Source organism: Carcharodon carcharias, chromosome 6 (assembly GCF_017639515.1).
Source record: "Carcharodon carcharias isolate sCarCar2 chromosome 6, sCarCar2.pri, whole genome shotgun sequence".
Taxonomy (NCBI): Eukaryota; Metazoa; Chordata; class Chondrichthyes; order Lamniformes; family Lamnidae; genus Carcharodon; species Carcharodon carcharias.
This window is the reverse complement of record NC_054472.1, coordinates 63,717,800-63,731,422: the sequence shown is the minus strand read 5'-3', so window position 1 is coordinate 63,731,422 and position 13,623 is coordinate 63,717,800. Positions and strand designations below refer to the sequence as shown.

Genomic DNA, 13,623 nt, shown 5'->3' with positions numbered 1-13,623 from the left:
ATCAATTTTTTAATCATATGCAAACTTCTTAATCATACCCCCCTATATTTATGTCCAAATCATTGATTATATACAACAAACAGCAAAAAACCCAATACCAATCCTGTGAAATCCCACCAGAAATCGACTTGCAGTCACAGAAATACCCGTCAACCATAACACTTTGCTTCCTGTCATCAACCTTGGTGAATTGCTGCAGTGTATCTTGTAGATGGCACCTGTGGTGGAGGGGACGAATGTTTATGGTGGTGGATGAGGTGCCAATCAAATTGGTTGCATTCACCCAGGCAATTGGAATGTATCCATCATGCTCCTAACCTGTGTCTTGTAGTAGTGGTGGAGAGACATTGGAGAATCAATAGGTGTGTCATTTGCTATAGAATACCAAGTCTCTGAACTGCTCCTGCAAGCCACAGCATCTATGTGGCTGGCACAGTTAAGTTTCAGGTCAATGGTTACCCCCAGGATGTTTATGATGGGGGATTTGATGATAGTAATGCCACTGAATGTCAGGGGAGAAACAGGATAAATCCAACCTGGCCAATTACCATCCATTATCCTACTCTCATTCATCGGTGGACTATGGAAGATGTCATTGACAGTACTATCAAATGGTACTTAATCACTAATAATTTTCTCTTCAAAGCTCAGTTTGGGTTCTGCTTGAACAACTCGATTCTAGTCCTCATTACAGCCTTTGTCCATAGTTGAATGGGCTGAATTACAGTTGTGAGGTGAGAGTGACAGCCAAATTTTGCCTTGATATTAAGGGCAGAGCATATCACCAAAACTGAAGTCAATGAGAATCAGGGGGAAAGCTCTCTGCTGGTTGGAATCATACCTAGCATAAGGGGAGATGGTTGTTGTTGTTGGAGGCTAATCTTCTCAGCCCCAGAATATCATTGCAGGTGTTCCTCAGGGTAGTGCCCTAGGGCCAAGCATCTTCAGCTGCTTCATCAATGGACTTCCCTCCATCCTAAGGTCAAAAGTGGGAAGTGGGAATGTTCGTCGATGGTTGCACAGTTGCATAATTGTTCAGTTCCATTTGCAATTCCTCAGATAATGAAACAGTCCTTGCCAACATGCAACGCAACATGGACAGCATTCAAGCTTGGGCTGATCAGTGGCAAGGAACATTCACACCACACAAGTGCCGGGCAATGAACGTTTCCAACAAGAAACAGTCTATCCTTCCTTGATGTTCAATAGCATTCCAATGTTGAACCATTTAATATCAACATTCTGGAGGGTCACCATTGACCAAAAACTTAACTGGACCAGTCATACATACTATGGCTACGAGGGCAGATGAGAGCCTCTGTATTCTGTGGCAAGTGATTCACCTCCCAAGTTCTCAAACTTTCCACCATCTACAAGGAACAACACTTCACTCACTTCAATGACTGCAACTCCCAGAGCACTCAGGAAGTTCAGCAACATCCAGGACAAAGCAGCTTATTTGACAGACATCCCATTAAACCTTCACTCCCTCCATCTTAAGCACGTTGTGGTTGTTATGTGTATGATCTCAAAGATGCACTGCAATAACTTGCCAACACTTCCCAAACACACAGACTCTGCCATCTGGAAGGACAAGTTTTTCGGGTGCATGGGAACATCCTCAACTCCAAGTTCTCCTCCAAGTCATACACTATCCTGTCTTGGAAATAATTCAACATATCTTCATCGTCACTGGGGCAAAATCCTGGAAACTTTGACCTATCAGAACACTGTGAGAGTACCTCGACTACACAGACTGCAGCAGTTCAATAAGGCAATAAAAGCTGCTTTGGCACCGATTCTGACATCCCATGAATGAATAAATAAAAGAAATTAAAATTTAAGAAAGGTCCTGATGGCATGACGGAACTTTGATTTTCATGAGGCATCCACCTAAAATATCTGTGCACTTAATATGGTGGTGGATAGGAATTAAGCAGGAATGCGATAATACATCTTCCTGTTGAATTGTAACTCTGGCATCATCTTGTTTCCCCTTTGGACTCTAAAACATTACCTTAATGTGAAAATTTATTGTTCTATTATCAAATGATGTGTGTCAACACTAAATGGAATGGTAGACTCTGCAAAGCTTTTGAAAATGATTTTTTTTTAATATTATGACTCCAATTGCTTACCTGAAGAGAGTATCCTCGATCACATTGAAATGATAGTACATCTCCAACCAAGTACCTGTCTCCATTTTTGATTCCATTGCTGGGAGTAAGTGGTTCTGTGCAGGAATCCAATCCTATGGCTGTAAAATCATACTTCATATTAGCCACTGATACTTAAAATGACATGTTCTCTTCAAAAGAACATTGGGGGAGAATTTTCTCCCTGTGGTGTGGGCTGAGCAGGAGGGGGCGTGGGCAGGAGCAGAGCCGATTGCCACCCGTGATCGGCTGCCCGCCACCATTTTACATGAGGAGGCCAATTAAGGCTCGCCCAGCATGACATATGCCCAGCAGCACTCAGTGCTACCTGTGCGGACGGAAGGAGGAGGGAGAGTCAGGGCCTGCACTTTTTCACACATGTGCATGAAAGAGCGCAGAAATCTGCCTGAGTCACGGAGCTGCCTCGTGACTTTTAGCTGCAGGTGTCCAAATGGATATGAGCTGCATTACCTGTGTATTCTAGGTGAAAGCCAGCAGCCGAAATACTGATGTCTGATTGAAAGTTGAGGTACAGATTATTAGATGTGCTGTTTAGGAATGCTGGAATTGTAGTGCCTGAAGATGAAATAAAATAGAAATAAAAATAGTTAGCATTTGGGTTCCATACTATCCTCTCAATTTTTGTTTGGTTTGTAATTGTGTTCATGTTCTTTTCTCTTCTTCCCTCCTTGTCAAGAACTTGGATGACCTGGATAACGTAGGAAGGAATTTCTTGGATCTGCACCCAGACGCATTGGCTCACCTAGGTGCTGTAAATCTTGGGAAGTTGGGCTAGTTCCTTTATAGGCACATACTCGAACCTGCTCAATCTTCCAATATTTATTGTGTCCAACCGTTATAGTATACATGCGCACTGGCCTGGTAAATGCTCCTTTCAATATCACCACTGGTTGATCCATTTTAAAAGATAAGAGAAGACTTACTCCCTTAGAAGATTATATTCTCTCTGTCCGACAAGGAGCTGATTTTCACCTATCCAGGGAAACTCAGTCCAACCCAGGTGAGATTAGTTGGTTGCTGACAAGGTTATCCTGACAATTTTTCCAACACAACTCAGTCTTACCACTTTCTTGAAGCAAACTCCCAATTTGGTGCCAAATTGTGGCAAGCTGTGTATCATAGCTCTTTGTAGGCTGGTTTAGGTTACTCAAACTTAATTCAAGTTGGCGTTCACCCTATTATTCCAGCAAAAAAAGACTTGGTATAAATGCAAGCTTTTTACCCCCATGATTCGGTGGTCATGAAATTAGCCTCGGGATGTCACACAAAATGGAGCCTGTTTTACAGGCCGCTGCATTTTCTTTTCCATAATTGGGCAGCTGTTAAAAGGACTGCTGATTCACTAATGCCCATTATGCTAAAGCCCAAGACCAATTTCACTACCCATACTCCATCACTACCATCACCACTGTGAGTTGGTCAGTGAGTATATGAGCTATGCCGATCAGCAAAGTTTCAAGGTCAGTCTTTGTCCTGATCTGAGTTTAACTGCTCTCACCTGGGATTGTGAGCAGAGACTGAATGTAAAACAAACACAGAAAATGCTGCAAAAACTCAGCAGGTCTGACAGCATCCGTGGAAAGAGAAACAGAGTTGACGTTTCGAGTCCGTATGACCCTTCTTCAGAGACTGAATGTACCTGGGCAGAGGAAGCAAAAAATACAAAGGCTCCTAATTCTTATTGCTGCTAGAAGTGGGTGTTATGTTGACATCAGATGAGACTCTAACCCTTTAATATTTTAATGGACTCAATCCTCAATCTTCTAAAATTAGAGTATAAAAGAAGTTTATAAAATCTGTGTTTATAAGTTAATCTTTAGCCATGTTATATTTTTCTAGTGAATCTGCATTGTAAGCCTCTTCATTTCCAATATAGTCATTATACTTGAAAAGCACTTCATTAGCTGTAAGGAGCTTTAAGAAGTCCGAATGTCATGAAAGGATGCTAAGTTTTTTCTTTCTTTTTTGACAGTGTACAAAATGATGACAGCTACAGTGCACCAGATGGGATCGAACCAAGGTTTTATACAACTGAAGCATCACTTCCTTTCTTTTGCATTCCAAACCCCTTGTGATAGAGGCCGACATTCCATTAGCCTTCTTTGATTATATTCTACCAACGTACTAGCTTTTTGCAATAAATGCATACGGGCCCACAAATTTCAGTCCTCCTACACATCTGCTAGCCTCTCATCATTCAGTTAATTTTTTGATTTGCCTTCCTCAGATCCAGATCTCATGCTTCCAAAAGAGAATGGAAATTTTTAAATGGTCTTAAGAAGCAAGTTGTGAATGGGTAGTCCATATCTCCTAAGGGTCTGCTGCCCAAAAGCTTGAAATATGAACAGCAGCTTACATTGATTTCTGTCTGTGATGATTGCAATCCACTTGTAAGTTAAGCAAGTAAACAGTAATCCTTTTAATTGACTAAAGATGAGGGACTGAGGAATGTACACAATGCAAGAGCAGATAATACTTTTCTTGTACTTCAGAAATACATACCGGAAAAAAAATCTAATCTGTAAAACAATGGTTACATGCTGTTGCCTTTATTTTCACTTAAGCACACTAAAAAATTGTTTCCGTACAGTCTGTAATACAGCAGCAAAATGTAGATTGACTACCTCCAAAAGACTCCCAGAAGAACCAGTGATATACATCTTTAAGTTAGTACTCATTTTTAACTTATACCAAGTGTCACCTTGATGTTGACCTTTGCTGATAGAGGTGGTCGCAAAATTTCTCAGGTCAGGATCCTGCATGGCAGCTATTCCAGGCTTAAGCCCAATGCTGATCCACCCCAAGCTTGCAGATTCAGTGAGAGGGCACGTCATTAATCTTGAGCAGCCAAAGCATCCTTGGTGCCTGCCTACACATGTCCATGGAATTATTTGGCCAGCTTTCGGTTCCAACCGGGACCGAAACGGAGACAAGCAAAAAGATGGCCAGATCCTAGATCCGGCAGTCCCGCCTCCATTCCCACAGCTGACTATTTTCACCAGCTTGGGAAATGGGGCGGATTTTAACCACCACCCCCACACCCCCCACACCAGTGCCCTTTTTAAAAAAAATAATGCCAGTGCTATTTTAAAGATGGCAAGTTCAGTTCCCCCATGATTTTCATGGAGACGGCCACTATTGGAAGGGCCTCCTGATTTACAACTGAATGAGATTGTGAACTGTGACCAGGAAACAGAAGAGTGTTTCCTGCTTTACAATTCATTAGGAAATGCTGCAATCTGAGATGTACCTGTGTCGCCAATATTAAGAGTTGGCAGGGCTTTGGATGGGATGTGTTTTTTCCCAAAGGCCTATTCAGCTAATTTTTTTTTAGTTTGACAGTTCCATGTGCATTTGAAGGGATTGAAACGTGTTACTATAGGGCCAAAAGTGAACATTTGGGTGAATACGTGATGGGAGAATAAGGAGGTGTGAGGGTGAGTATGGGGAGTGAAGGGTTGGGGGTGGTGCGTAAAACTGATTTGCATTGCTTCATTGATTGTTTCAAGCCAGTGATGTTCTCAACCACAAAGACAGGCCTTGAATCCGGGCCGCATCAGCATTGGACCATCCCTGACTTTGGGTCCATTTCTGCCTGCAGTCTGCCACCAGAGGAGTTAGACCCATCTCTAACGCATGGCCACAACCCCAACACAAAAATAGAGCAGGAAGGCTCCTGCAGATTAGATACACAGTTGTGGGGTCAAGAAAATTCCCTTCTCAACCACAAAAAAACACAAAAATCCGGGCCCTTGTTTTCGATATACCCATGAGAGCTCCCCACTCACTGGGCAGAATTTTAACCACAGTGATGGCGGAACCAGAAATGGGCGCCACTTTGGCCCTCACTTTTTGGCCGGTTGCCACACAATTATGATTAAACTTTGAAGTACTGGTGTTGTGCAAGGGAGGCACGTGTGATCACACTGTGGGGGCAGCGGGGTGGTGGGGGAAGCTGTTCATTGGTGAAACCAGCCATCAGCTGATAGTGTAGCAAGTATGAAGAGGTTATAAAAGAAGCCTTCTGAACAAACAGGGAGGCTCTTCATCATGGCCACAACCTTCCTGCCCAACTCATTAACTTAAGACTTATTCAGAGTGCAAAGGAGGCATGGGTGTTTTTCAAATGTAAACTTAACATGTAACCATTTCAGATTAATTTGGTTTCATGTGTGCATCACCGTCATTTGTTGAGGTTCAATTAGTCAGAGACCTAAATGTACTGGCATGTCTCATGGTTGGCATGCATTGATGTTTACTGAGGATTTCGGATTATTTCTTCATTGTGGAAGAAAGGATATGTTTTTCGTCTTCTTTACTGAATGTTCATGTTCGTGTCCAGTGTTGTACTCGCCACTCTGTGGGGTATGGCTGAACTTGCAGACTCAGCCTTCCCTCCAGTCTATACTTTATAAAGGGCATTGTCAAAGGTCACCCTCAGCGGGGATAATTGAAATGTTGGAGGTGAAGCCCTGTAAGGACACTGCCAGGCAGTACCTTGAGATGAATCCACATGTGGACAGTACTGACACTGCTCTTTAGGCCCCATATCTTCTTACCTTGACTAACTTTCCCCACAACCCACCAGAACACCCAGGACATAAGGCCCTACTCGCTTCATTCTTCCATTCCCCTGACCCAACCCTCTGTCCTTCATTGGATCCCTCTTCTAGTCCTCCATGTTCATGACTCCAGTCCACACACTCCCTCATCCCTAATTTGTCCTTGCTGGTCTTGAGCCTCCATGCAAGCTGACATTCTCCTGCTCCCTTCCCTTGTGCTGCAGAGCTCAACAAGGAAAACAGCTGGCCTCACACACAACTGCACAAAGCTAGCTGTTGCACACACACCACCTTTAAACAAATGAGAACCAGGAGTCACAAGATTCCTGCGTGCTGCTGATTTTATCTTGAAGGTATGACATAATCTCAAGGAGTATTAATATAATCAGTATTCATGACATGCAAATGGATTACAAGGAAGAACCCACCACAGGATAGCGTGAGGCCTGACCTGCCACAAACATGCCGCTAACTTAATCTCTAAATTCAGACCCACCTTCAGGAAAGGAACATTTCGGCTCCCACCTAATTAAGTCACCCCGCCAGCTGTGTTTCCCACTCTTGCATGCCTCATTACCACCACACCCCCCCACCCAATCTCCTCAATTTAGAAAAGCAATTGCACTCTTTAGATGTCTAGTCTGTTATGATATTGCTTTGTTGCACATGTAGTTTAACAAGTTGATTAACATACACTTTGGGTTTGGTACACATCATCAGAGTAAGTGATGCAAGTTAACATGTGATTTAGTAGTTGGAGCACTGTTTATGAGCAAGTAAAGCTTGTATGAAGGGCTCTTCTAAGACCCTGTTATTCTTTAATAAAGAACCCTTTGTTTAGATTACCAATCATTGTCACAGTGTTTGGTGCATTTGTTGTAGGAGTAAATAACACAAACAGCCCACTTGCCTGCCTGTTCCCTACTAGTGGAGTTCATAAATAACCTTGTAGAAGCTGATACACTTCCGTTCACAGCCTGTTATGCCCAATCCTAATGGAGCCAAGAGTGAGAACTCCTGACTTAGAAAGTCCCATTTTCTGACCACTGCTAACCTTGAAGAGGAAGGTAATAATTCTGCTTCTTATAAGGCACTAAGTAAGCTTTCAGAAATGGCAGTGATCCCGTAGAACCATACATTAGCCTATGATCAAGGCTCCAAAAACCCTGAGGAATCTGGGGCACTTGTCTTTGTTGAAAGCATGTTTACACTTGGCACTTTAATGATAATTGATGAATTTGAACATCCTAAATGTATATTTAACTGCATGTTACCACAGTAAAATAAGTTATACCTCATTGTGCTCAGTTTAAGTATGTTTCTATTGGCCTTCAACAATCTTCAAAGCATCAGTTATTGGCAAGCATTAAATGGATCCAAAAGGGAACACATGAGTGAAAACTTCCTCAGGGAAATATATAATAAAGCGTGAATTGTGCTTTAAAGAAACCACATTCATGGTTTTGCCATACCTCCTGCTCAGAGTAACTCCCCTACATCTACAATTCCAAAATACATTAAGCAGTGCATGTATGGTTAGACTCTAGAATGCAGGTGCAAAGAGAATACAAACTGCAAATTTTGGTTATTTTAAAAAGTGAGATACATTGAAATAGATGTTTTTTTTTAAAGAAAAATGATGAATCTCATTTATAAGGAGCAAAACCTGCCAGATTAGGTTACCTCAACTATGGTTTAGGTGATCAGCATAAACCACCTGATCTATGCTGTTGCAGTTTATGATAATCTTTCAGTTTATTTGTGAGATTCCTGTTCTTTCCTGGTTACCAATTTTTCAGATATTTACGTAACAATGAACTAACCAAAAAAGAGGAAATATGATGAAGTGAGCATGATAGTTCAGTTTTGAACCTACTTATTTGATACAAATTTGTCTTATCCGGCTTCTTACCTGAAAAGCTCCCAAGTCTTGGAGCATTCATATCACCTCCATCAAAGAAATCCAATGAATCCCAGTTATGCTCAGTTGCAAAGCTTATTACTTGAACCTGGAGAACATAAATGCATTAATTTAGAAAAATACAAACCGTACCAAGTGTGTGCTTCAAATTTATTTAATGTAAACTACGATTGAGATCATTCCAAATGCAAATAAATAAAGGCATATTTGTGTTTTGTAATATCTGCTGCTTTTTAAATTTACTTTGAATGTTAATTAATTCAATTGATAAATGACTGAAGAATATGATGTTTTGTGCAAAAAGTGGCTAATAAGTTATTAATATTATTCCAAGATTCTTGTATCGATGAACTGTCAAAGTTCGATAAATTATGATTTGGAATAGGCCATTCAGGCCTTCACGCACATTCCACCATTCAATTGGATATCAGCTGATCTGTACCTCACCTCAGTCCTTATCCACTTTTTCTTTCATGTCTGTATCCAACAAAAATCTATTGATCTCAGTCTTGTAAATTTTAACTGATTCAGCATCTACAGTTTTTTTGGGGGGCGGAGAGTTTCAGATTTCCACTAACCTTTATGTGAAAAAGTGCTTCTGAATTTCATTCCTAACTGGCCTATCTGCATTTTTAAGATTATGCCCCATCCCTGTATTATCCCACAAGACAACATATTTTCTCTGCACTTATCCTATTAAATCCGTTTATCGCTTTACTACTTATACAGAAACAATTACATAGGGCTGGATGAGGCCTCTGTTTTACAAGCTTCCTCTGACCCTTTCAGATGAAATCTGATGACAATCTTCCAAAGTGGAATTTCTGCTAATTCCTTATCACATCATTGCCTGGAGTTAAAGAAATGCATACCATGGGGTTCAGATTGTACAAGTGTCTGTGCTGGAAACTTGGTATTATGCACATTGAGTCAGTCTTGGATTGATGCCATTTTATTCAAGGAGATTTATTTTATTAAAGATAAAACCAGATAGGGCAGAACATAATGACTATCACAAGAGTGCAGCAACAGAGGAATAAATATGTCAGGTGGCAAATTAATATGGAAACAATGTTTTTTTGTGAATTGAGATAAGATAACTTGCATATTTTGTACATAATTAACAAATGGTTGCAGTTAGATTGCCTACTTGTGCAACAAACACCTATATGGATGGCACAGGGGATGATTTAAACATTTGTGCTTCCTGTGCAGAATCTCCTGTGTAATTCTGACCAGGAATGCAGAAAATGTATTCACAGATAATGTGTATTCTGCAAAAGCAGTGATTTAATTCCCTCAGCAAAACTGTAGCCAAAATAATCTGAAACTGGAGACTCTACAAGAGAGAGATAAATGATGCCAGGCTATACAAGGCCTCATTGGTAGCAGTCTTAGACCCAGGCTGGATGAGAGATGATGCTCAAATGTAAATTTTGTGGTCCAGCACCAAGGCTTACAAATACTGATAGCAGTAGGCATTTTTTTCACCTTTAAGATCAGACTACGAACCTTTACGGTTTGATTAAATATCAGCAAAACTACACTGTTGAGTTACATGAGCACAAGCACAGAACAAACAAAGATAGAAACAGAAGCATCTGTTCTAAATAATCGGAATTAGATACGACAACATTGAATAAACAGTGCAGTAATAGGAGCCTTACTTGTATACCAGCACCTTCTGGCACCACGATTTTCCAGATACAGTTCAAATTGTTGTCATATGGTTCAGGATAACTTGGAGACAGAATGCTCCCTCTGCGCTTTGTTAAAATTCCACCACAGGGCACTGAAAAAAAATGGAAATGCTGAAACTGAAAAGTGGCCTGACAGTAATATTAGTGTGCATGGAACGGAAAAGACATGCTGCTGCTTGACAACAGCTTATCGAAGATTTACTAAAAGAACCATGAATAATAGAGCAATTTTACTGTCTTGAGAGATGCAAGAAACATTCGGTATCTCTTATTTATTCTCTTTGAATACTTGTAAGCATATCAGGAATAGAAAGAGCAGTTTTATAGTGCTGAAAGAAATCAGCAACTGGACAAAACATTTTTAACGATATAAAATGTAACTTCTGAGTGTGGTCTTCAATTTAATAACTAATTGAAAACAGATCTGCTTGTTGAATGGGCTTAATGTGTACACACCATGAGACTAAACTTTACAGCAACCCATCAACTAATCCAGTTTTCCAACTAATGGACAGAAAAATCTATACTGATATTTGGTTTAAAAAATACAGTAATTGTATTATATATTAATCAAAGCTCTTATGGGAGAACCTTAGAGTAAATCAGGCCATTTCATTTCAGGTAAACTCTAAATTATTGATGTTACGCACAGCCTTAGTTTATCCAGGCCTGCAAAATGCTTCAGGTAAGTTATACACTGTTATGTTCCCATCTGCCATGAAAGAACAACAAATGATCTACAATCTGCAATTGTCCTCCATACATGAGCTACTACGAGACTGCTTGCCATCAGATAACCTTCAATATTCTAGCAATTATTAGAAAAAATCCTCCCTATCTCCTTTGTTTTTTGAAATTCCAGTTTCATTCATATCAAATGGACATCACACATAAATGAAGAGAATTAATTGTATTCAATTCTCAAGTTGATCATTGGGAATTGTATTATGCTTTAGTTGTACAGGGCATTGGTGAGACCACACCTCAAATACTGTGTGCAGTTTTGGTCTCCTTATTTAAGGAAGGATGTAAGTGCATTGGAGACAGTTCAAAGCAGGTTTACTAAATTGATACTTGGAATGAGTGGGTTGCCTTATGAGGAAAGGTTGGACAGACTGGGCTTGTTTCCACTGGAGTTTAGAAGAGTGAGGAGTGACTTGATTGAAGGATATAAGATCCTGATTGGCCTTGACAAGGTGGACATAGAGAAGATGTTTCCTCTTGCAGATGAGTCCAGAACTGTTTTAAAATTAGGGATCACCCTTTTAGTACAGAGATGAGGAGAACTTTTTTTTATCTCAGAGGATTGTGCGACTTTGGAACTCTCTGCCTCAGAAGGTGGTGGAGGCGGAGCCATTGAATATTTTTTAAGGCAGATAAATTCTTGTTAGGCAAGGGAATCAAAGGTTATTGGGGGTAGATAGGGATGTGAAAATTGAAACAAGAATAAGATCAGTCATGATCTTATTGAATGGCGGAGCAGGCTTGAGGTGCCAAATGGTATACTCCTGTTCCTATTTCTTATGTTCCTATTATATTCTTATGTATTTTGGAGATTGTGATATTTAGGTGAACTGCAGAAAAGAAGCTGACTCAAAGTCAAGAACTTTCATCCACCTGAGAACTATTGACATATTCTTCCACCACACAACAGTTAAGGAATACACACATTTTTTCCATTGCTTCTCAGTTCCACATCAGTAGGCATTTAATGGAGACCTCTTCTCACTTACTGGCACAGGTAGGTAGAATTGCATTCTTCCTTTAAATGAGACAACCAATTTCAAAAATATGTATTTCGCCACATGACTGCCAGGAACAGAAATCTTACTCAAAAGCTACCAAACATTCTACCAGTTTGTTAAATGTATGTGGTACAGATGTCTTAATTACTTTAGATTCAGCCACTGGCAGCAGGAAATATTGAACTGCACTGATAATGGGAGATAGATAATGTTACATGTACACATCATTAATGTTTTAACTTTTCAAAGGGCAGAATTGGCCCCGCATGCCAATGCATCAAATGATGCGCAGTGACATTGGGCGTGGTCCTGACGGCACCACACATCATTCCAATCTTCCGTTCAGCAGGCTGCACGCTCACCAAACTGTCAAAGGCCTGTTAATGCCATTAAAAAAACAGTTGAACTAATTGTCAGGGCTGCCCATCCAATATTAAGGTTGGCGGGCAGGCGAAGAGCCCAAGTGGCCTTTGCGTCTTTTATGAAGCCTTATCCACGGGCGGGATCTACAAGATGCACTGCAGGAACTCACCAAGGCCCCTTCGACAGCGTCTTCCAAATCCACGACCACCACCATCTAGAAGGACAAGGGTAGCAGATAGATGGGAACCTGGAAGTTCCCCTCCAAGCCACTCACCACCCTGACTTGGAAATATGTTGTCGTTCTTTCACTGTCGCTGGATCAAAGTCCTGGGACTCTCTCCCGAACAGCACTGTGGGTGTACAAATACTGCATGGACTTCAGCAATTCAAGAAGACAGCTCACCAGCACCTTCTCAAGGTCAACTAGGGATGGGCAATAAATGCTGGCCTAGCCAGTGAAGCCCACAACCCGTGAATGAATAAAAAAAAAATCAAAGTCCCATGCAATTATAGGAACACTCTGCAAGTAAAGCCAATGAATTTCACCATGGATTTACAACTGTCCATACAGACCTGGCTATTGTTTGCTACTTCATTGTTTGTCTATGGTTTCTGACTGGAGCATTCTACTCTCCACATTGATGCTTCTATATAGTGGCTGGAGCATGGGAGTTGCCTTTGAGGCCTGCTAAGTTTTTGATAAAAGTGAATCATGATTTATTTTGATCAAGGCTTTTCTGTTCACTCAGCCTGGCACTCACATCCAATATATTGAATATTCATGAGTTCTCATTTAAACTCTAGCGGCAGCACTGCAATTGTACTGTGTACCTGTTTGATTTCTGATTGATTCCAAGTTTCCACTCTTCCATTCACAGTCTCTAAATTTAGAAAAGAGCTTGCCCCAGAATTTTCTAGTAATTTTTGATGTAATGATGGCATTAGAATGACATTTTGCCATTATTTTCCTGGGGAGATCAGCACATAATATATCTCTGTAGGGTTTAAGTGGAAGTATTATTACAGGTAAATTTCCCCGATCATTTGCACCATTTCTGAGATGGACTCTCTTTCTCTCTATGGCAGACATTCTTGCAATTCCCTGCAACACTAACCCACTAGTGATCGAATTGGAGTCCTCCACCTCCTCCAGTA

General features: G+C 40.8%; 1 protein-coding gene across 1 annotated transcript in view; it reads right to left on the bottom strand.

Annotated features, from left to right (window-relative positions):
- The window catches only part of csmd3b (CUB and Sushi multiple domains 3b), a 2,092,226-nt gene that overhangs the window by 257,989 nt on the left and 1,820,614 nt on the right, over window positions 1–13,623 (bottom strand). Inside the window, exons 35-38 of the mRNA XM_041189252.1 lie at window positions 10,328–10,452; window positions 8,652–8,748; window positions 2,628–2,732; window positions 2,139–2,257 (exon numbers count right to left, since the gene is read on the bottom strand). Coding sequence (XP_041045186.1) covers window positions 2,139–2,257; window positions 2,628–2,732; window positions 8,652–8,748; window positions 10,328–10,452 — 446 coding nt within the window. The remainder of the gene's footprint in view (window positions 1–2,138; window positions 2,258–2,627; window positions 2,733–8,651; window positions 8,749–10,327; window positions 10,453–13,623) is intronic.